The sequence below is a fragment of the Condylura cristata genome, unplaced genomic scaffold, assembly GCF_000260355.1.
Source record: "Condylura cristata isolate star-nosed mole 26May11 unplaced genomic scaffold, ConCri1.0 scaffold00001, whole genome shotgun sequence".
Classification (NCBI taxonomy): domain Eukaryota; kingdom Metazoa; phylum Chordata; class Mammalia; order Eulipotyphla; family Talpidae; genus Condylura; species Condylura cristata.
Genome location: NW_004567102.1, coordinates 65,764,500 through 65,786,815, shown reverse-complemented (window position 1 = coordinate 65,786,815; position 22,316 = coordinate 65,764,500). Strand labels below are relative to the sequence as shown.

The 22,316-nt window shown below is 38.7% G+C and overlaps 1 protein-coding gene across 2 annotated transcripts in view; it reads right to left on the bottom strand.

Annotated features, from left to right (window-relative positions):
- Positions 1-302: 302 nt before the first annotated feature.
- Positions 303-22,316, bottom strand: part of LAMA2 (laminin, alpha 2) — a 489,259-nt gene continuing 467,245 nt past the window's right edge. For both annotated transcript variants that reach the window (XM_004673842.1, XM_004673843.1), the window contains 8 exons: positions 22,042-22,210; positions 10,919-11,031; positions 10,426-10,615; positions 8,122-8,277; positions 6,725-6,878; positions 4,170-4,300; positions 2,080-2,302; positions 303-673 (listed from right to left, as the gene is read on the bottom strand). In XM_004673842.1, coding sequence (XP_004673899.1) covers positions 516-673; positions 2,080-2,302; positions 4,170-4,300; positions 6,725-6,878; positions 8,122-8,277; positions 10,426-10,615; positions 10,919-11,031; positions 22,042-22,210 — 1,294 coding nt within the window. In that variant the 3' untranslated portion in view covers positions 303-515. The remainder of the gene's footprint in view (positions 674-2,079; positions 2,303-4,169; positions 4,301-6,724; positions 6,879-8,121; positions 8,278-10,425; positions 10,616-10,918; positions 11,032-22,041; positions 22,211-22,316) is intronic.

Sequence of the window (22,316 nt, the reverse complement as noted above, 5' to 3'; positions counted from 1 at the left end):
CTCTCTAATAATGAACCTGAATCAGGGAAATGATTTGCTAATGCTTTCACAAACATAAGAAGTAAGGGAGCTGATTTGCTCCCAATCACACATGACAAAAACACTGTTGTTTCCAGTGGTCGGAACAGAAAAGCCAAAGGTAAAGTATATAGATATATGTATATGTATGTATATGTATATATGTATATACGTATGCATATAAATATCTGAGTTTGACTTGAAATGTCTCTCTGGGACATGTTGAAAATTCATTAATTTGTGGTGAGTTGTCTTTTATCTTTAAACATTCACACAAAAAATTATTTAGAATGAAATACTCAGTTTAATATGCATGAACTTGAGAAAGCACTTGAAATAAAATTCAGCCAGGGATCTGAATTAGCACCATCTGAATACAGAAAAGAATTCAAAATACATGCACAAATTAGTTTCAATAGCATACACAGGTAAAATATATTTGTTATACTTGATAAACTTGTTTTGTAAGCCCCTTCTTGGGGTACAACTTATTTTTATTAGTTAGCTGGGCATGATACTGGTTGAACGCCCCTTAGTTCCAAGGCTTTGGCAAAATTAACCTCCAAAGGCTTGCCGGTGCCCTTAGTGAGCTTCAGGGATCGAATGCAACCACGGAATGGAACATGAGTTGTCAGGCCAAACTGGTTAAGGCCATCTGAAAAAGAAAACAAAGAGGACTCAGTTTTGAAATGTAGCTACTTTGTTAAGAACATGTTTCAGGGCCCTTCCTGGTGGCTCAGTGGGTTAAAGCACAGCACTAAGAAGCTAAAGCCACTTCAGCATGAGTTCCATCCCCACCCAGAGGTGCGGCACATGGCGCGGCAGACCTCTCCTGACCTGCCCACCGCTCCCCTCAGAAGTGTACTTCGTCAGTCAGCCGGTTTTGCTCCCCACTCTGTCTCTGGCGAAGCCTCTCACTGCCCCTGTACCTCTGGCTTGTACCCCAGTTCTGTATGAACAAATAAATCTTAAAAAGAAAAAAAAAAAACTTAAAAAAAAAAAAAAAACATTTATCAGGGCCCTCCCTGGCGGGGCAACAAGTTGAAGTACAGTACTATAAAGTTGGCCGCAGCCGCTTCCGCATGAGTTCATCCCCAGCAAGACGGTGACCACGCAGCACAGCAGACCTCTCCTACATGGCCCGCTGCTCTTCTCAGCAGTGCATGTTCTCAATCTGCCTGTTCTGCTCCCCACTGTTTTTCTGGTGGGGAACTCTCACTACCACCCCCCCCGCATCTCTGGCCTATACCCCAATTCTTGTATGCATAAGTATTTTTTTTTAATCCTAGAAGCAGTTCAGAAAGGGTTCTAAATTGGTTCCCATTATTCCTATATGTTTTCTATATCAACTGCCTCTGAATGTACATTTTGCTTATTTTGTGAGGCAGATAAGCTTTGTAAAATGAGGACAGAAGTTTCTTTTGCCAAAATACTGAAAGACTATTCTAGGAGTCTGTGTTAATATACTATTTATTAAGAGGCACTTGGCTTATTTCTCATCAAGTTGGGTACTCTTGTTTATGGCACATTAGGTAACTCTCTGTGGTTCACCTATTATATTTAATGCGCTTGGAGAAGGATTTTGAATGCAGATTTATTGCTTGAGTTTCATTGTAATATAAATAAAAACTGTATAATAACCTAAGGGGGAAATTAGCCACATTTAACCCAGCGATTTCCAGAACTTAAGGTAATAAGTTCCATAACATTTTATGATTCCTCTGGCATATTTTTAAATATCAGAAAGAATTCCAACTCTTGGCCCCTTTCGCTGTTAAATACCATGTATCTTTTATAAGCCAAGTTCATTTCCTCTAGCCTCCATCTCCTCATGAATGAAATTCTGGGGGTGGGGCTGTCATGGAAAGTTCAGAGCTATTTTTTTTTTTTAATATGTTCATTTTTATATACTGGCCATTTCAGGCACGTTATTTTTTATGGGAACAGAGACTAATGCTAGGAAACCTAACTGATCATTCTTAGACATATTTATAGAAATAGGAATGTTCCTAAAACCACTAACATAATATACAAAGAAATTCTGGGGTAGCTGATGCCTACCTGGGAACCCCCCAACAAACACAGGGTCATTAGTATCAGCTGATGTAGATGAAGGATTTGGGCTCTCGGTTTGGACCTGGTTCCCATCCACGCTCAGCTCAATGTGATGTTTGATCTTGTTGGCTGAGACTTTATGCCACTGTCCATCACACAGATGTCCTGGGATTCCAGCATCATAGACAGCAGTGAATCGGCCAGCACCATTGTCTACATGAACCATAAGCTAGAACAAAGGAAAGTGAATATGCGTGGTTTTGTTAACAGTTATCAACACAGCTCACATGGTATAAATTGTTAGGTCTCTAGGAAAGACCTCAGCTGGAATAGTTGGGAGTAAATATATATGAAGTTATTAAAAATTTTATTTATAATGTGATAAAATCTAAAATACATTTTTAATGACCAGAAGTCACAATGTTCTTTATGCTGGAACATTATTGGGAGCAATAGACAAGATTTGTGAGTCTGGTAATAATTCGGCTTTCAGAAAATGTGAAATGCAATTTAAGACTCCTAGACAAAAAAAAGAAGAAAAAAAATAATAATGTTGTATACTCAGGGAAAATATTCCACCAGAGCTCTTTTTAGAGTGAGAATTGCTAGTGAACCTTATATTTTCTTATGTCACTGAGTGTGATACATTAATCTGGTTTACAAATCATTTTAAAGATTTTTTAAATTTAATCTTTTGATGTTTTAATTGCATTTTTTCCTTTCATGGATTCCATTTCATATAACGGATTGAGAGTTATATAAATTACTTTTTTTGGCAAGCTTTATGTCACAGGTGCCAAGAACTTTGAGCCAGAAGGCCAGTTAAATTCTTAACAATGAAGAACTTAGATTGGAAGTTCTTGTCAAAATGAGAAAAATCTGCTTTGAGTTACACGGAATGGTCCTGAAATTCAAGATGACAGAATTCTTTTGAAGCTGATGAAGAAAAGAAACATATTGAAATATTAAAAACATTAGTCAAAGGACAACATATCTGACAAGGTAAAAGAGAAGAAATAAGAGATTTTTAAGAGATTAAAAGAGCAAATAAATAGGCAAAAAGCTTGTAAACTATACAATGGTATAAGTACTAGTTAAGAGTTTGCTCTTTTGGGTGGAGTTTGCAATCAAAGGGTTTTGCATATAAACAAGCTTGCAGTGTAATAGAACTTGATAAACTGACAAGTTGACAGTAACTGTGGTTATAAACAGGTGATGAAATGAAGTTTACTGAGAGATGAAGTGAAAGTGTATTTTGAAAATCTGGTGGAACTATTGTGTGGCTTATTTGTTCCCCTTTTTTGCTTCTTTGCTTTATGGCCTTTGATGAGGATTTGAACGCTAGCTGGCGAGGGCTTGGAGGGGGAAACAAAGAAAAAAGCAAAACACCTTATGAGTAGAAAAATGACCAGAATTCAATATGATTCTGATTCAATAGCCAATTAGGATACTTGCAAAAGGTTTTATTTTCTTTCCTTTCTATCTGCTCCCTCCTGTACAAAGTAGAGACAAACAGGCCATGCCACTGTAGGTTGTTGTTCATAGGTATGGGATGAAATATATAGCATTAGATTATCGTGGGAAGCAAACTGACAAATGCTTTATATTATGCAATATAAATTTACATAACTTTGCTCTTTTTTGAAATAGTATCTGAATGATTTTGAAATAGTACCTGGATGATTTTAATTAAAAATTGAGAACATGATGTTAGCTAGCCACCTTGACTTCAGCTATGTTTATCCTGTTACAAGGCAAAGGATGATTTTAGACAATTGAAGCCTTTTTTCTCCATTGAGATCAGTTGTGTCATAGGCTATGTAACCATAAAGAAGAGAATAACTGTACTTTTAGCAACCTAAGAGTTTGAGATATAAAACCATTTGGTACATCATTAGTTAACACAATTGGCTTACAGAAAATTAGTACTTTTCAAGTTTATATAGGTCTGCAGAGTCATTGTGCTGAAAACACACATGGATTGAGATAATCAAAAAAGAAGAAAAAAATACAATATAGCAAGGTTTCAAATTAGTTTCTATGCATGAACAACAATATCATGAAGTGATCAGAAATATTTAGACAGCGTTGCTCACCTTTTCGTCAATCATTTCAATACCCATCCCATCCATTTTCTGACTGCTGATTCCCAGAAGGACTCCAGTGGTTCTAGTGGTACGGAATTCAAATTCTACAAGGAGGTCTAATCCCACTTTGAACCCACCAACTGTAAAACAAATTTTAAATAGTGGATTAGCATTTAAGGATTGTTAATTCAAATTTGTACAAAACAATGATTCTCTTCTTACTAGATTTCCATTTAGCTGTTAGCCAACTGTAATAACTCTAAGCTCCAGATGCCCAGGGTCTCCACTTCCACTACTGTATCATGTAACACACTATAGAGTCATTGCTTTTTTCCTTGGCTGCTTCCCTCCTGAATGTGAATTCTGTGGAGGCAACAACTTTGACTATATTGCTCACCATCACATCCTTGTGCCTGGCCCAAAATATCTGGAATATGATAAAAGTTTAATATATATTTGTTGAATAAATTAATGAATAAACACACACTTACTCAAAAAACTTTACAGCCAATATGATTTATGTTAGAAATCTTGCTGAAGCATGATGTAGTTCAGACTATTCAGTAAAACTTTACTGGGGTGCTCTAAATGGTCCTACAGTGATATGGAAGGATTCAAAAGTTCTAAAACATTTCACTAATTAAAAAAGTTGCAAGTACAATTTTGAAGAAGATTCTGGGACATATGGATAGCCTAGCTCAACAGTTCATCCTTTCTTCTGTACTTTTTCATATTTAATTCACTTGTTTATTCATTTTTTAGCAAGTATTTTAAGACATGCTTCTCAGACACAAAATGAATCATTATGATCAGGATAAACCATATCAAATACATGAAGTATTAAAACTCATGTTTTCTACATATTAGTTATGAAATAGATGCTACATGGAACTTTGTCTCTAATGAAGGGTAGCCCCTGTTTTGCAACAGAATTTTCATTCTCCTGAGAACTTTGATGGGTTTGGAAGGGCAAAGGTGAGCTAAGAACAAATTTTAAAATTAAAGGGTGGGAGATGCTAAGTAGTTCTCAAGAAAACAGGAAGACTTTGTTTCTGCTCCTGAAAGGAAGAAAGAAGCAAGGAGATGAGATAAACAACACTTGGCAGTTAAGTTGAGAATAGAGGGAGTGAAGAGGCTAACAAAGCCCTAGATACTGGGTGGCTGGGAAGATTTTTAAAGGCAAGGTTGTGAAAGATTTAGACTGAAATTGTTCCAAAAAGGTTACCTTCTTTCCTGACCACCCAAATCCTAGGTTGTTGGCATTACATTGACTATTGAGGGGATGAGGGAGTTGTTGGAAATTGGGAAAGTGGCTAGTTATGTAGTCCAGTTTGATCCAGAGCCAAAAGAACTCAGGCGAGGTGGCAAGTCCATTTATTAACTGCAAAAGCTGAAGCTAAAGCATGCCATGAAATCTGACCAAAATAATGCTAGCCATCTGTGAATTTGCAGAAATCTTTCGTGTTTGGATTTTTATAGTGCATGGAATTTGAAAGGTCATATAACTTCCGATGTTCCAATACTGAACATATCCTGTTCTGTGCCTCAGAATAAGTGACATATTTCTTACCCTTTACTCCTTCAGCAAGGGCACCCTTAAAGGGTCTTGTTTGAGGACCGACCACTTCCTTCTCTACTGATCTTTGCAGTAAGTGTGCACCTCATACTTTAAATCCTAGCTCAAACAGCAATTCTTCCTAAAGCTTCTCTTCACTTCCCTAGCCAAAATCAATCTTCCAAATATCCATATAACCTTGCTTGTATCTTGTTTTGTTTTTCAAAAATCATTATTATTTCTTCATGTGATTTCTAAGCACATTGAATCTTATCTATAGTATATTCTTAAAGGAAGCAACAGCATCTTATTTATTTCTATTTCCCATGATGATGTCTACATATTCTGCTCTCACTGATATTTTTTTGCTTATGAACAAGTGCAAGAGTCTTTGGTAACCATGGTACTGAATTTTCTATCTCAGAGTATTTTTTCAAATTTTTTTTGTTGTTGTTACTATGAAGTTATTTCACAATTTTCTTTCTGAATGGTATATATACTATCACGGAATATTATTGGAAAGAGAAGATATTTAAAGAATTGAGGCAAACTGCCAACTATTACCATTAACAAGAAGTGGACACCAGTATGTTGTGTGGTGATGGGGAGACCATGAAATGAAGCCTTGCAAGGAATTGAAGAGGAAAAGAAAAATGGTATCTCATCTGCAGAAAGATAGAGAAGACTACATACAAAATAGATAAGTTATAAAAATATGAACTTTTTTTCCAGAATTACATTTATTTTGCCATTTATCAATCCCCAGGGAAGCGGATTAAATGTCAAAAACACACTTTTTTTTTATCTCTCCTATTATTTCTTCTCAGAAACAGAACTACTAATTTTTAAGAGGCAATTAAAATTTTTTTCTTTTTTTGTTTTTTAATTTTCATTTACATAAAGGTTACTAGGATGGGACCGCAGGGACTTTTATTTATTTTTTGTACAAACACCAAGTTAAGATTTGTACCTAGTTCCAAATCACAGAAAGGAAATGGCAGAGCCTCACCTGCTTTGGCAAAACCTGTTCCATCAAAATAGGTCCCTCTCTGTGCATTTGTAAAACACGTCCCCACATGGAAGCTGGAGGTTGGCTGTTCGAGATCTGCAGGGGCTTCTGCCATCTGTAGATTCCTGATGCAGCCATCGATGCTGTAGGTCACCTATGTATTTAGGTCACAAGGAAAAACGTTAGGTGTTAGCAGAATTTTGCCTTTCTGTGGACACAGTAAGATGGTGCCACTCTGCATATAATCACTGGCCATCACTCTGCATATGATCACTGTCTTAAGGCCTCTTCAAGAACTGCCAGGACCCATCCTCCCAGCCCAGGTTTCACAACATGGGTGCAGAGAAGCAGGGTTCTGACTATTACTCTTCTAGTCTGGAATAAGGCCACGCTGACCATCAACTAATATCTACTCTTTCCACAAGGTGATTACTGATTTTACAGATCTGAGCCCCCTGTGGGTATCAGAACTTTTAATTAGTTTCTTATGCCCTGATTTTGTGTTCCTATATACATACACCCTTATGTATATGCACATTTTGTATTAATGTTCATATTCTATTTGAAATCCAGTCAAACTCTGCTATGTTCTATTTTATCTTGTTTGAAGGATGCAAGTTCACCACTCTTGCCACTCTAACTTCAGAAACTAATTTTGATAACCTAGACAGCACACTTAATAGCCATGAAAGGGAGGAACACTGATCACTCACAAGATAAGCTAAATGCTGAGAATCATAACTATAATGAGTGTCTTTGCTGAAGAACAATTATACATTATCAGGTGTTGTAAACTGAGTATATAGAGCTTTATCCCATGTGTATGTAGTATGTTCTATAAAAACACAAATCTTATGTGTTCCTCAAAAGAATCCTTTCCAAAGCAAACCGCCACACATGATCTATTATTTTCTGAATATTAATTTACAAAATTGTGAGGCCTTTAAATTCTGAATCTATATTGGGTAACTACACACTAAATACTACATCTCCAGTATTTGCTGAATGTCTGCTCCTAAAGCAAGACCATCATTATCACCAAGAGTACTTGGCACTCTTAATGATTTAAAATTAATTTTTACATCAACCTTGCTGTGTGTGTGGTACTATTATTAATATCTTTTAAAATTATTAATATGTTTCAAAAGCGGGAACGTTGTCAAAGACAGACTACGTAACTTGATCAAATCACACAGTTGATCAATATGTGGTGTGGGGTTCCCATAGTTATCTCTTTACTATCGCTTCTGCTTGTCGAATCTGTCCAGAAAACCTGTTGCTTCTTAGAAAAGATGATTTTCTAGTTTCCAGATGGGGTCACATGCCACTGAAAAATTAAAAATACTTCCATGACACAGACAGTCAAATGTCCAGAAAGAAACAAATTCGACACTCACAGGACCGATTCTCCGGGTGGTGTAGTTGACGGGTAGCCCGCCCACATAGAGTACTCCCATGACATCCAGGATGTCAGCTTTCTTGGGACTCACGGTTCTGTTGGAGGCATCATCTACATACAGAGTTCCTTCTTGCTTAACTCTCATAATCTTAATCTACAAAAGGAGGAGGAACAATTCACACCAATCATAGATACAGCTCCAATAGACAGAGTATAAGACATCAGAACATTTAGGATATTAGGAAAAGTGAAATAACTTATGAATGCCTCCTATGTGCTAAGCTCATAATATAACTGAAATTAAACCTACTTCAAAATAACTCAAACGCCGCCTTTTCCATTACTATGATCTTCAAAAGAGTTCAAAATCTTCCTGGCTGATTTTTTTTTTTAAGATTCATTTATTTACGTATACAGAGCTGGGGTACAGGCCAGAGGTGCGGAAGTGGTGAGAGGCTTCACCGGAGACAGAGCGGGGAGCAGAACAGGCAGATGGACGAAGTACACTGCTGAGGGGAGCAGCGGGCGGGTCAGGAGAGGTCTGCCATGTGAATCATCTCTGGGGCAGGGACCAAACTCATGAAGTGGCTTTAGCTTCTCAGTGCTGTGCTTCAACCTGCTATGCCACCAGGGAGGGCCCCTGGCTGATTTTTATGGGAGACTTTTCCCTAAATTGCTGAATAAGCATCAATATCAAGATGTTGGCATGTGGTAAAGCACCCTGCAGACTGAGAGCTGTCACAAACTTAATGGGCTGCAAAATTCATGGCCATTTTTAAAAGTGTATTAATTTGACTGAGCAAAGCCTCATGTCTCCAACACATTTAAGATAGGCTCCCTCCTGCCTACCAGGTCTTTCTCGGGTAGGATTGGAGGAAGAATGCTGTACCCAGCACTCTGGCTGCTGGAGCAGCTGATTAAAGCAAAGTCAGGGAGGAAGATGGAGAAATGAGTGATGATGAAATTGCAGGAGAATAATTACCATCTGAGACAAAGTGAAATAAGGGCATGAAGACTGGCTTGAGCATAAAAATTTTGAATTTGAATTTAGGAAAAGGAGCCTGTATGTAGACCTATGAAATGCTGGGGTATAATAATGATTTATAAATGTGTATCTACATCAGGATTGGGATAATGTAAGACCCCATTTTATATTTAACTAGTCTGGTTTGGAAAGAAACTTGTACGTGCTTTTAAAAATAAAATCCTTCCTTCAGTTGGCTACTTAAATATTTAAGCTTTCTTGCTTAACCCCAGCCTGATTATTGCCCAACTTTCTATCTTATTCTCGCTGCACACTCATTATTCAATTAGTCAGAGAGGAGAATGATCCTTAGTGATAGTTTCTTCATAAATATCAGTGTTTTCTAGTCAGGATCTCCCAAGGAAAGATGAAGATTCCTTTCTTACTTCCAAAAGAGCAAATTGATTACTTTGTGTTTTTATTATATTTATTCAGGTTCTTTAACTTTCTCTGTGATGTGACTAATGAAAGTATGTTAATCTATCAATTTCAACATCTAATAATAGCTTACTCTAAAAATTAAAAATTTTATTAGGGTACCCAGGGAAGCTTTACTTAATAGGTTATCACAGGTGCAGAGACAAATTCTGAGTTTTCGTTTTCATCATGCAGTATATTATCCTATTTGCAATCATGCCAAAGAGGACAGTAAGCTGGCAAGTAAGCCTTCTGTGCCCATGACAGTACTAGTTTCTGGGTGGAAGGCCAATATTTTAAAAGTGATCTGAATGACTGTTGGTGGAAACGACCCCCTAGTGTCCATTAAACACAGACCCTGCTTTCACAGACCAGGATGGGGCCAGGGTGTCTGAGAGCCCATTTCCATGTTGCCAGCTGTAAGTTTGGCAAAGATTATTTGCATAAAAGAAAGTCCACTTTAATATCATAGAAGGAAGACATAAATGTCTAACAAATATTATTCCTTTAAATTGAAAATGTATAGTTGGATCATTAACATGCTTAATTTTCCCATGTTTACCCATTAGAGTATCAAAAATGTCTCCAACTGCCTGGCCTAGTTTGTGGACAGATGTTTGGGAACCACACTGCATAGCTATGATCGACACTTAGGGTACCATGGTGACGGCTGTAAGCGGTCAAATATAAACCGACCCTCAGATCACATTTTCTAAGGCTGGGCAGCTGTAATGATGCTTGCTTTATTTGGAGCACTGATCACATTCCAATAGCACCAGAGAGATCAGGCATCAGGGGAATGCTGATGGGGCCTCCTAGACCTCCCTCTCAGGGCACTGCCAGCATCCCAGGGACTGTTACCTTGTGCCACTGGCCATCATTGATTTTGGTGGGGATCATGGTCCTGGTGTCACCACTCCCCAAGTCATAACTGAAGTAAGGTAAGCCATTTTTCAGCTGAACGGTAGCAAAATCAGCATGATTGATCCGAGCCATGTAAAAGAGCAAGCCTGATTCAGCTTCGGTGCGTACTTCAAACTCAATTGTGAGGCTGTGAAATAAAAGCATGCAAAAAGTAAAACACAGAGTAAGAGACTCTTATTTTAAAACAGAGACATCTGATCACAGGTGCATTTTCATAAAGGAGAATGAGGACTTTCCAGGTCTGCTGATTTCCTAAACTAGGCTACTCAGGCTAACACAAATATAAGTCTGTTCTTTACTGTAATCAGTGAATTAAAAAAAACAACTCACTTCATTAATTAATAAATGTAGTTGATTAAACTTGAATAAATGCAAATACTGGGTACTTTCACTCACCAGTTCTTGTCTGTTATCTCAGAATAATACATACCGGTTTTTAACTTTGGTGTCATCAAATGCAATTGCAATGTGACTGTTTTTCGAAAGCCCAAACTGCTTGCTTCCCAGCAGGAGAGCTGGTTCCGACTCTGCAGCGCAAGGACCCTGTTCCGTATCAAGGAGAGAAAGGGAGATCGTGAACTCTGTTCCAAAAAAATGTAATGCTGCTCTCTAATCATTGCTTCCACTTTGGCTTAATGTTCTCACGTAGTCGTATTGAAGTAATTTTAGAAGAAAACCCGACTTAATCATGTCTGTATTCTACTACCCAGTCGGCACTCTCTACTACATGTTCCATGAGTGTGAATCAATTTTCTTCAATAGCACTCTTGAATTGCCAAATGAATGTGTTCAAAACATGTATTGATTAATCAGGTCTTTATTATCCTCAAGGAAAATACTGCTTATATTTCTGAGAAAACTGGAATTTCCTTTTCATTTTTACTTCACTTCTGAAGAGTTTTATTCGTGGAAGATTGAACAGGGAAAATGACAAGCTGGCCACCAGTTTATAAGCGTGGAAAAATATGTTCCTTCTTGCCCTCCCCATTTCTTCTACTATATTACTTTTGTGAAAACTATCGGTCTACTAGAAGGTTTCCATGAATTTAGACTTTCAAGATGGTATATCTAAACTTGAAGTCAGCCTATTCAAGCCCCTTGCCAGTTGCTAGGCAACCCAGCACATTTTAAAATGTAACCTACCGTACACCATTTCAACTGCCACTGTTCAAAGATCAACTTGCTAGGAAGCTTACCAGGGAGAGCTGGGTGCAGACTGGTTCCAGAGACAGGCTACCAGTGCACTCCTTTAGTTTAAGGCTCTGCTGTTAACCATCTTCCAATTCTTAGTGATTTTGAAGAAGGTGCTCTGCATTTTTGCATTTTCATTTTGCTCTGGGTGCTGCAAATTATATAAGCAGTCTTGGCCAGGTAGACCATATTTGGCTACTGTAACTTTTTTTTTAAAGGTTCATTTACTTATGCTTACAGAACTGGGGTACAGGACAGAGGTATGGTGGGTGAGAGGATTCACCAGAGACAGAGTTGGGAGTAGAACAGGCAGACTGACAAAGTACCACTGCTGAGGGGAGCAGCAGGCAGATCAGGAGAGGTCTGCCACACCATGTGGGTCAGCTCCCTGGTGGGGGATTGAACTCTTGCTGCAGTGGCTTCAGATCACTTCATAATACAGTGCTTTAACCTGTTGCGCCATCAGGGGGAGCCCTCGCTATTATACTCTTAACTCAGATAATCAGGTCTCCTCAAATTACCAAAAGCCACAATTTCTTTCTCTAGTCTCTTTTTTCATGAAATAATGCAGTGTATAGGCTGCGTAGGAAATCTTTTAGGACCGGCATTTCATGAAAAAGTAAATAATCTGCACACTCTCAACAACACATCTGTTTTTAAGATCTGTACTTAATAGCACGGCCCCACTGAGTGCTGACTCAGCAGCTGTTCTCAAACAACTCTGGGGCAGGCATTTGGATGCAGAATATTCTTTCCAAACAGTGTACCTCAGAGATGACTCATCAGTACACAGGAAATTTTTACTTGATGAGGAAGAGCCTTGTTCTCTTTTCTCTTGAGCTTGGTCAAATGGAGTTCTCTACCACAGCAGGTAAAAGTCTTTAAGTGTTTTGAAATGCTCTAAAATTGGTCTTCATGGAGTATTTCCCTTCTTGCTTCCCAGGAGATGGTCAGTTACAAAGAACAGATGGTGGCTGAAACTCACACAGATATGCAAAAACCCAGTGGGTAGAACAGGAAAATGCTCTTTATTGGCACAGTTGAATGGCTTTTCTGGAATCAATGTGTGGCACCATTCCGGTCACACTGCCTTCCAAAAAAAAGCCCAAATGGAACAGCTTTGGTAGGTTAATGCTGCAGCCTTCAATAATGCTATTTATAGAACTGGGTTCACTTATCCACCTCTCACCACATTTTCTGTACGGAGGCTCATTGCAACAATCTAAGTAGCCTGCAGGGCTCAGAAATATCTAAGGGAATCTAGCCTGCTGTGAGTCTGTTGGCCACCAAACTGCTAAACCTTCAGCTCTGAAGGTTCAGCTCTGAAAATTGAGGGGTAGAAAAGGTCAATGGATGCAGAAGAAATGGAACAATAACATGCAGCTCAAAAGACCACCACCAGAAAGGTTATCTCCCTACTATTGCTAATAAATTACCATAAGTTTGTCTGTTCTAGCCACAGCATACTCATGTTGATATCATGTGACTTTTAAATATAATTTTTAAAGTTTTCAAGGTGTTTGATTGGTAGCGGCTGTGTGTGATGGTGAATTTTTGTCTTTACATTGTGGCCAGAACACCATACCCTTGCTTGCTGGTAGACTGAGCAGGTATGTAGTTCCTGAGAAGAACCATTCCCTATCAGTCACCAGAGACAGAGAGGGGAGCACATCAGATTTACTGAAATACATGGCTGAGGGGAGCAGAGACATGAGAGGTCTCATGTGCCCTACCTGGGTTAGTTCACTGTCTGGGATCTAATGCATGCACAGTGATTATAGTGCTGAAACTTAACCGGTAGGCCACCAGGGAGATCCTGTAACAGGCAGGTCTTGAGAAGCTGACAGAAATGGTTAATAAAACAGTGTCTGTAGGCCCTCCCTGGTGGTGCAACGGGTTAGGATGCAGTACTTCAAGCTAGCAGCAGCCGCTTCAGTGCGAGTTCGATTTCTGCCCTGGAGGTGATCCACATGGCGCCGCAGACCTCTCCTGTCTCACCTGTGGCTCCCCTCAGCAGGGTACTTCGTTGATCTGCCTGTTTTGCTCCCCACTGTGTCTCTGATGAATCCTCTCACCGCCCCTGCACCTCTGACTTGTACCCCACTTCTGTATGCATAAAATATAAATAAATCTTAAAAACAAACAAACAAAAAGCAGTGTCCTCAGGTTGGCTGATGTTCTACAAGAGGGTGATGACAAACCCATTACTCTACTGGGTTACATCAAAGCATAATATTATACTAAGTTCATTGTTCTTTAAACACATCTGAATTGATGTTTACTTCCAGCCCCATGCAATGGGATAGATAATATTTATGGATGCTGTCTTCATTAAACTTCTATCACCTTTCTTTACAAAAGACACAATTGAAGAGAACATCTATGTGTATCTTCTTTACGGTCCAAGTGGGAATCTCCAATTTAATCCAATAATGTGTTTGGTGAAAGTCTATCTTTCATCTTCTATGGTTAAGCAAGAAAGAACTGGATCTTGCCTGTTTTGCATCCCTTTCCCCTAGGGAGATCTGAAACACCTGTCTCCCCTGGAACAGTGCTGGGCAGTGCTGTTCCTGGGAGTTTATCTGTGCTGCTGCCGCTTCCTCCTGAGACCTGCAGGGGGGAGAGCTGCTCTCCCTGTCTGACCCTAGAGAATCTTTTATCCTTCTACTATTTTATATGGGAACATATGATGTGGCACAAAAAATGCCAGAAGTCTGCACATGAATAAAATGGTCCTGTCATTAAGGACTTTCAATCATGCTCTCAAAGATATCTAAGCTAAGAAAGAGGTAGGAAGAAGGTTCTTCTGCGGTAATTTTAAGAATCCTTAAAAGAATGCTCTTTGCAAGATGATTTCTTTTCCAAGCTTAAGGAAGTTTGAGGGGCATCATCATTTCCAGGACATGATACTTCATCTGTGTTATTTTGGAAGTCTGATCTCTGCAATTGTTAGTATCGATACTAAAACAAAAAAGGCAGTCTCGGTGGAAGCTCATCAATCTCAACACGTAACAATCCTGCCACCTTGTGGAGACTATTTAAAGTACTACAAGTGTGTAAGGGGAAAAATGACATGAAGGAGGGGCTATGCTTGCTTCTGGATCTCTGCTTGGCAGGTGACAGGCAGTGGACTGACAGCACTGGAGTTGGGAGTCGAACTTTGGCCAGACACCTATTGGTTTAGCAGTGCTGGGCTGGAGGCCCTAAGTTCCAAAGGCAGGCTGAGGCTTGTGGCCAGTGCTGCAGAGGGACAATGGAGTAAGGCTGCCTTCACCCCACACCACCACTCATTGAATTTCAGGTCAGGGTCAGGCAGTGGTCATGACCAAGTGCTGTCTCTTGGCTGACCTTTGAAAATGAGTGCTTGGCTTCAGGATACTATGTGACTGGTGAATAAGCATTCCTTGAATTTAGATTGGTGCAAAGCAGAGATTTAAATGGCATTTATCATAATTGACATTTTTGTTCTTGAAGTCACCAAGTGAGAAATGATGACAAAAATTGCTTCATTTTCTTCTTTCATGAGTCAGTCGCCTCACAATTGTGGGATAAAATCTTATCTGAGGAGTTGGATGCTTCGTTGTGACTTTCTTCTTTGTGGATGAATACTAAGTAGAAGACACATTGTCTTTAGTGTTCTGAAATACAAAATCCCTAGTCAAACTATTACTGAAAATCTAACTTGTGTTAATTTCCCAAACATGAGCTCTGTTGGTAAGTACTGGGCAGTCATGTTTACATACTAATTCCTGAAGAGAGAGTTCTCATAGTATGGAAGAGGTGTGTTTCCCCTTTCAATTCACACAGGCCTCCAGGTGATTTATCCTTTGGCTTGGTTTGCACTTAACTTTTAAAGTTGTAGCACTACAGTGGTTAGAGAAAAGCTTTCCTTTGCTATTTTCTTTCTTCTCTGCTCTCTTCTTTTTCCCAACTGCCAAACAACACAGGGATGCCACTTGGCTACTTATATCACTCTTCTTAGTTTACACACATTCAACACTGAAATTGAAATTTCACTTTTCCAATAAGATTCAGGTTTAAAAAAAAATAAAGCCATATTTTTTTGTGTGTGTACAAATCCACCCAGGTTATGCTGGTTATGAAGAGTTGCTATAAACATTGCATATATTTGCAGGGAAGTTGTGATATTTGACACCTACGTTCTTCTACCCTACTCTCTGATACCCTCTGTGAGAAATACCCATGAATCAATGTGTAGAAATATCTTACTTCCTTTTAAATGGGCTAGAGAATAGGAGAGAAGAACAAAGAGCAACATATTAAAAGCTCCTCAATCTATGATGCTCTGACATGTATTAATAATAAGATTAACACAATTCATTTCACAATGCAGGGCTTTATGAAAATATTCTGAAATTATTCTGGACTATAGTGAGTGTTATCCATGTGCTCTAAGTTGTTGTTGGCTGGGGGCTTGTGTGTAAAGAAGAAATGATGGGAGCTAAGAACAGGAGACGCTCCTTGCGAACTGTGTCAAAACAATCGGGCATCCCAATGCCGGCAGAAATTTGTGAGAAACTGTCTGCCTTTTAAAGGTGAGGAAAATGTAATTCCCCTTTAGGAATTACTAACTTGTAAATCTTAATTTTTAGATAAATTCTCAGGTCAGATTAAAAAAGAAAAGAAAATGGTGTGAATTAAAAATGATGGGAGACGAGAGATAATAATCACATCATGTTAGAGTGTGCAGTGTGTAATTGAAAATGGATTCTCACCCCCCTTCCTCCGCTCCCCCTAGCAATTATCATTGCCCTAAAAGGGAGCAAGGTTAAATTAACTAGTTCCCACAGAAGAATGATGGAGAGTTAAGATGAGTCATCCCTTGTGCTAGTGCTTTGTACACAAGGTATAATATATTCCCTTACCATTATCTTTGAAGGTAGGTATTATCCTTGCTTTTTAATGAATTATTTTACATTTGAGGGGACAAGTAATCTGCCAGGGGCCAGAGTTCAGGTAGGTGGGCTGGGCAGGAAACACTTTGCAGAGAGTGTTGCATCACGGAACAGTGGGATTCACAGCCCATTTTGTTTCCACAGTGACTCAACATGGGGTGGGCAGGGTCAAGACAGGCTCACTCTATCATCTCTCTCTTCCCAGGGAAGAAACACAGTTAACCTAGTATATATCTTGTGGAAGAATAAAGGTGGAAAACCGCTGCTTTCAATTCAACTTCTAAAAATAAGAATAAATTATATTATGGAAGCAGAACATATTGAAGAATATGGAGTTTTAAATAAGGTCCAAAAAAGAGACTTTTAACGCCAATCCCCACTGAGAGTTACTACCTAATCTAATTGCACTTTCGGCCTCTCCCAAAACTGGAATTTTAAGCCATTCTATCTGGAACTTCCAGATCAGACCTAGTGAGGTAATCCACAGTCTTTACTCAAGGGAAGGTGGTGTCTCTCATCCCATGTATTTCGTACAACCCCTTGCAGCATCTTTCACTTGCTAGACAGGAAGGGGCCCACTTTGTGAATTGTTTAATATAGCCAGTTTGATATTTTAACACCAAAGAATATATTTTTTTAATGATGAAAAGCATCTCTAATGCACACTGTATCTCTTGTTACCACCTCGTCTTTTCTTGTTAAAAGTTTTCTTATTAGTTTTTCTATCAATATATAGATGTGATTATGCAGTATATATAGCTTGATCCTGCTTTCCCTATTAATAAGACATCATATGTATGTCACCATCATTTTATATTGTTTCATGGGATGATTCAAAGTATAAGAATTGGTGACATTAAAATTGCATTTAATCTACCTGTTTTTATTTGTCTAGGCACCAATGCCTAACCTTAGTTTAGATGGAGTTTGATAGCTTCCCTAGCCAGGTTCCCAATTTTCCTTGAAAGGTAATGTCTGCAGCCTACACTCAGCACTCACCCTGACTGAACTCCAGGTATTCGCTTCTTCTGTTATGTTAATATGTTTTCCCAAATCTGTCCTCTTCCCCTCTTTCTCTTCCTCTGGTTAACAATGATGGTATCTTACTCATCTTTGAATCTGTAAGCTCTTAAAAAGTATTTGTTTTAAATTGTCAAACTGTTAACCTTTTATAATCTTTAAAATGTAGGCATGCTTTAAGAAAATAAAATAAGAAAAAAAATCAAGTTATGACTAGATAGGTCTCTCTCTCTCTCTGTCTCTATGGTTTCATGATCTGAAACTCTAAAATACAACTCAAAAGAGATGGAATATTGTAAAAATTATAATTCTGATTATAGACTACACATAATTGTAAATGTGCAGAAGAAGGGGAAATGACAGTTAGGATTTAGATATCTGAGTTTTAGTGCTAACTACAATTATCATGTGTAACCTTAGGCCATGCTATACATTCTGGAACTTTCCTTCCTCAGTGAAAATTAACAGTCGAAATCTTCAGGTCTTCAGATTTCTTGTAGCTCAAAAATTCTATTCTAATCCAATCCACAGGGTTGCTACTTCTCTTTTGTTTTTGTTTTGTCTACTAAGTGGAATGCTTTGTTTTGAAAAAGTTAAAACAAACACTGCTGAGAGAAAATGGAAACTGGAATTAGAACAGAAGGTTAGAAGAAAACTTAACTGAGTTAAAATCTCCAGTCCCAGATGGGTAACTATCTTTATTTTCAGAAAAAGGGAAAAATGTGATATCTGCTTGAGACACCTTACAAAACAAAGTTTGTATGAGCACTTAGAAAGGAAAAGTGGTCCCGGGGGGCCTGGAGCAGTATGCAACAGCTAACCACCCAGTTCTACACAGACTGGGCAAGTGACCTGAGTTAAAAGAACCTGGATGGTTCTTTGAGGCTCTGGGATGGCTGGATGGTGACCTGCCAGAGAACTAATGGCATGATCCATTTATCAGAAATCTTAAAACATTCTCAGGTAGGGCCCTCCCTAGCTGCACAATGTGTTAAAGCACAGCACCATGAAGCAATCCACAGTCACTGCAGCACCAGTTTGATCCCTTGCCAGGGAGCTGACCCACATGGCCTAGCAAACCTCTCCTGTCCTGCCCATGGTTTCCCTTGGCAGTGTACTTTATTTCAGTAGATCAACCTGTTCAGCTCCCTACTATGCCTCTGGTGAATCCTCTCACCCTCTCCTCCCTGCACCTCTGGCCTGTACCCCAGTTCTTTTATGTATAAATAAATAAAGAAAGAAAATCTCAGGTATACTAATAGGAAAACCCTGATAGACCAATGGAAGAAGAACTCCTGCAATTTTCTGAATGAACTCTTTATTTTGTGGAGTGTGGTCTATTCTAGGTGCAATATTTTGAAATAGATATATTAAACTTAAGAATATTGATCAGTTATGAGTACAGCAGGGGAGGGGGAAGAAGGGGTAGAGTAGGGGAGGGTGATGGTGCACAGGTTCTCTGCAGGTGGGAAAGCTATAGGGACTTCACCTGAGGGGGAAACCAAATACTGTACAAAAATGAACAGCGATGTACAAAAATAAATCAATTCTATAAAAAAGAATATTGATTGGTAGGGGTATAGAAATTAGAAACTAGATCATATGAAGAATGATTGAGATAACAGAGTATTCAGCCTGGGGAAGGAGAAGATTGAGCTACTTTCAAATCCTTGAAATATTAGACAGAGATGCTATATACTGATATGGTTGCTTGCCAAACTACAACAATACAGAGAGGTTTCAGGTTATAGTTTTGTTCCACTATAATCAATGTTTTTTAACAACTAAAGCCTGCCTCATCATAACACTGGAAAACTCACATCAATGAAGTGCTCAAGAGAAAGCTTCAAGTCCTCCTCAAGTATCATATGAAAAGAATTCATGTAGTACGGTGGTTATTGAACCAGATAATCTTTAGGGCTCTGCCAAGTATAATTTATCAACCCAAATTACCAAATTAGTTGTTTAGAACTTAGAACCATTTTTTTCATACAATTAATTTTATATGTGGACATTTGGATCCAGGGTCATTTTTTTTTTTTTTTTCCAACCAGTAATGGTTTAGAATTCAAGGTTAGGGAACATTTGAAGGTATATGAAGGAAAAGAGAGAGTCATTTAATTTCCTTTTCCTGAGGCAAATCAAGCAGAAGGTCACATTCTAAAAGCACTGAAGAAACATTCTTAGGAAGAAAGAAAGGCTTAGGAAGAAAGCAATGCCTTGAATGAATTCCCTTGAGACAGCCTTTTCCTTGCAAACTCTGTGATCATAGATGGTTTCTTCTGTGAAATGGTAATAATATTTCTAACAATATAAACAAAACAACTTATAGTTTGTGGGGAGCAATGAAACATGTTAGAAAATGTCTAGAAGAGTACTGGGCATGTACTAGACTACTCAGTAAAATCAGGGTCTCTCAAAAGATTTATGTGTTTGTGTTCCTCCCATTTGTCAAACAGACTCAACATACATGATCTCATGTGATTCTTATAAGTGTGTGGTAGTCAAGGTAGATATAATATTTATATTTTGAGGAGGATCAAATGATGATTGGAATAAATGATTAGTTTTTTTGAAAGATCATTTAACTTCTCATTTAATTAATATTTCTAGTGACAAGGAGCATACTGTTGTTCTACAAAACAACTGAAACCATCATGGAAAACAAGGAAGAGAATGAAATAGGTAACAGTTTTCAAAATCTGCACTTAAGATGACATGTGGCGTCCATCAAGTGGCAAAGTTTATAAACATGATGCATGGACTGTAAAAAGTATAGGAAGATACACCTTCTTTGATACATTGATGGTAAGAATGCAAGTTGGTCTAATCTTTCAGAAAAGCAATTCAGTTTTGTGTTGAAAACCTAAAGCATATTCATCATGTGTTCTCATAATTCCCTATGAGTCTATTTTAAGAAAATCAGAAACGGTTTGAACGTTTGATGCTTAGAGGCACTCAATAGAATATAGTTTATCATAACAAAAAAAAAATCAAAATGGCCCATAAGGGGGAAACAGGAGAATAAATTGTAAAGACAAGTATTGCAGAGATAAGAAGTTGGATTATAGCATCAAACCCACCTGCCATTTATTAATTGTGTCAGTGGGTGAGTCATTCAGGCCAGCTGATTCTTATCAACTTAACTAAAAATGGGAGTATCTGTATTTGATGGAGATGTTATGAGAATCAAATATAGTACTGAATGGACCTTGTTTAGATATGACTAGCCGAGTAAGTTCTCAAAACTGTCATTATGAACATTATTACAGAGTAATTATTCCCTTAATAAATAATTACTTAACATTTTCTTTTTAAATTCTCAGAATAACTCTTTGACATAGGTGTTGTTAATATCTTCACTGAACAGCTGAGGAAACTGAGGCAAGTAGCTCTCCAGCTTTACATGGATGGGCGCAGGCAGTCAGACTCTGGGACTTATCCAGTCCCAGCCACATTCTCATAAAGGCTATGCTGCTCCCTGCACTTTGACAAGTTTTGCGGCTGTGTGTGTGCACGCCTGTGTGTACATACCTATGAATCCATGAAATTAGATTATATGATTTATAGGATGTTTAGAAACCATTATCAGTTCTGAAAGGCAGAATTGTACTGTTCTGGCAGCAAGCACAGGCAGGTTCTCTATGGTCTGAACACATGGAAAAAGGAGAGTCCTAGGGCCCTTGGTGTTTTTTTTTGTTTGTTTGTTTGTTTTAAGGCTTTAATGCTTTTTCTATGCCGGCAGGCTGGCCAGGCTCTATGGCCAGGAGACTGGCAGGCTCCCCCAGCCCCTGCCCTCGTGAACTGAATGCTCCTTTCTTCTGGCATCATCTTGCGATCCTGCCTCTCTGTACCTACTTGTCCACTTGTCACATCCCACTGTAGTTATCCTGTCTCTGAGTGAGGCAGCCCTAGTAGCCTCCACCTGCAGGCCTGGGTGTGCCAACTTACGCAAGCCTGAACCACACTCCAAGCGTCCACCATCAGGCACCCATGCCCCACACCCACGCTTCCAAGTACTTCCTGCATTCGAGGCCACAGGTGTGCACCACAGTGGCTAGTGGTGTGAAAGTGTGACTAATTCATTTACTCTACAGCCATGTTTATATATGATATGAAGAGGGATTGAGTATCAGTTTGCCTCTGAGTGGTGGTATTAAAGGTGGATTTTACTCTTGAAGTTGTGGACATTTCTGTGTTTTCTTACTTTTTACTTCAAAACATGCTGTCTTATAAACTGGAACATTAAAGAACTGATAGATAAATAAACAAGTCCAAGGAAGATCTAAGAAGAGTAAGAGTTTTGTAGATTAAGTTCACTTCCTCTATTCTGGCAATAGAATATAACAGATATTCTGCTCAAACTTCTGAACATGACTAAAACTGCAGGTTAGACATTAGAAAGGAATGGAATATAAACACTTACATGTGTCACAAATGGTGTGTGTGTGGGGAAGCCTGAGGTGGGAACTGGTTGGGGCCGGACAACGACTTCAGCTGGACCTGCTGGCTCTTCATCCTCACCTGGCTTCTGGTGAGCACAGCGGCCAATGTCTGCATTCTTGAAGGACACAGGCTGCGCGAAGTCCATGGGGCTAACAGGATATAATTAAAATTAAGGTTTTGTTAAAAAAAATACATATATACAATGGAATATTACTCAGCAACCAAAAATGAGAAACATGTCTTTTGCAGCAACTT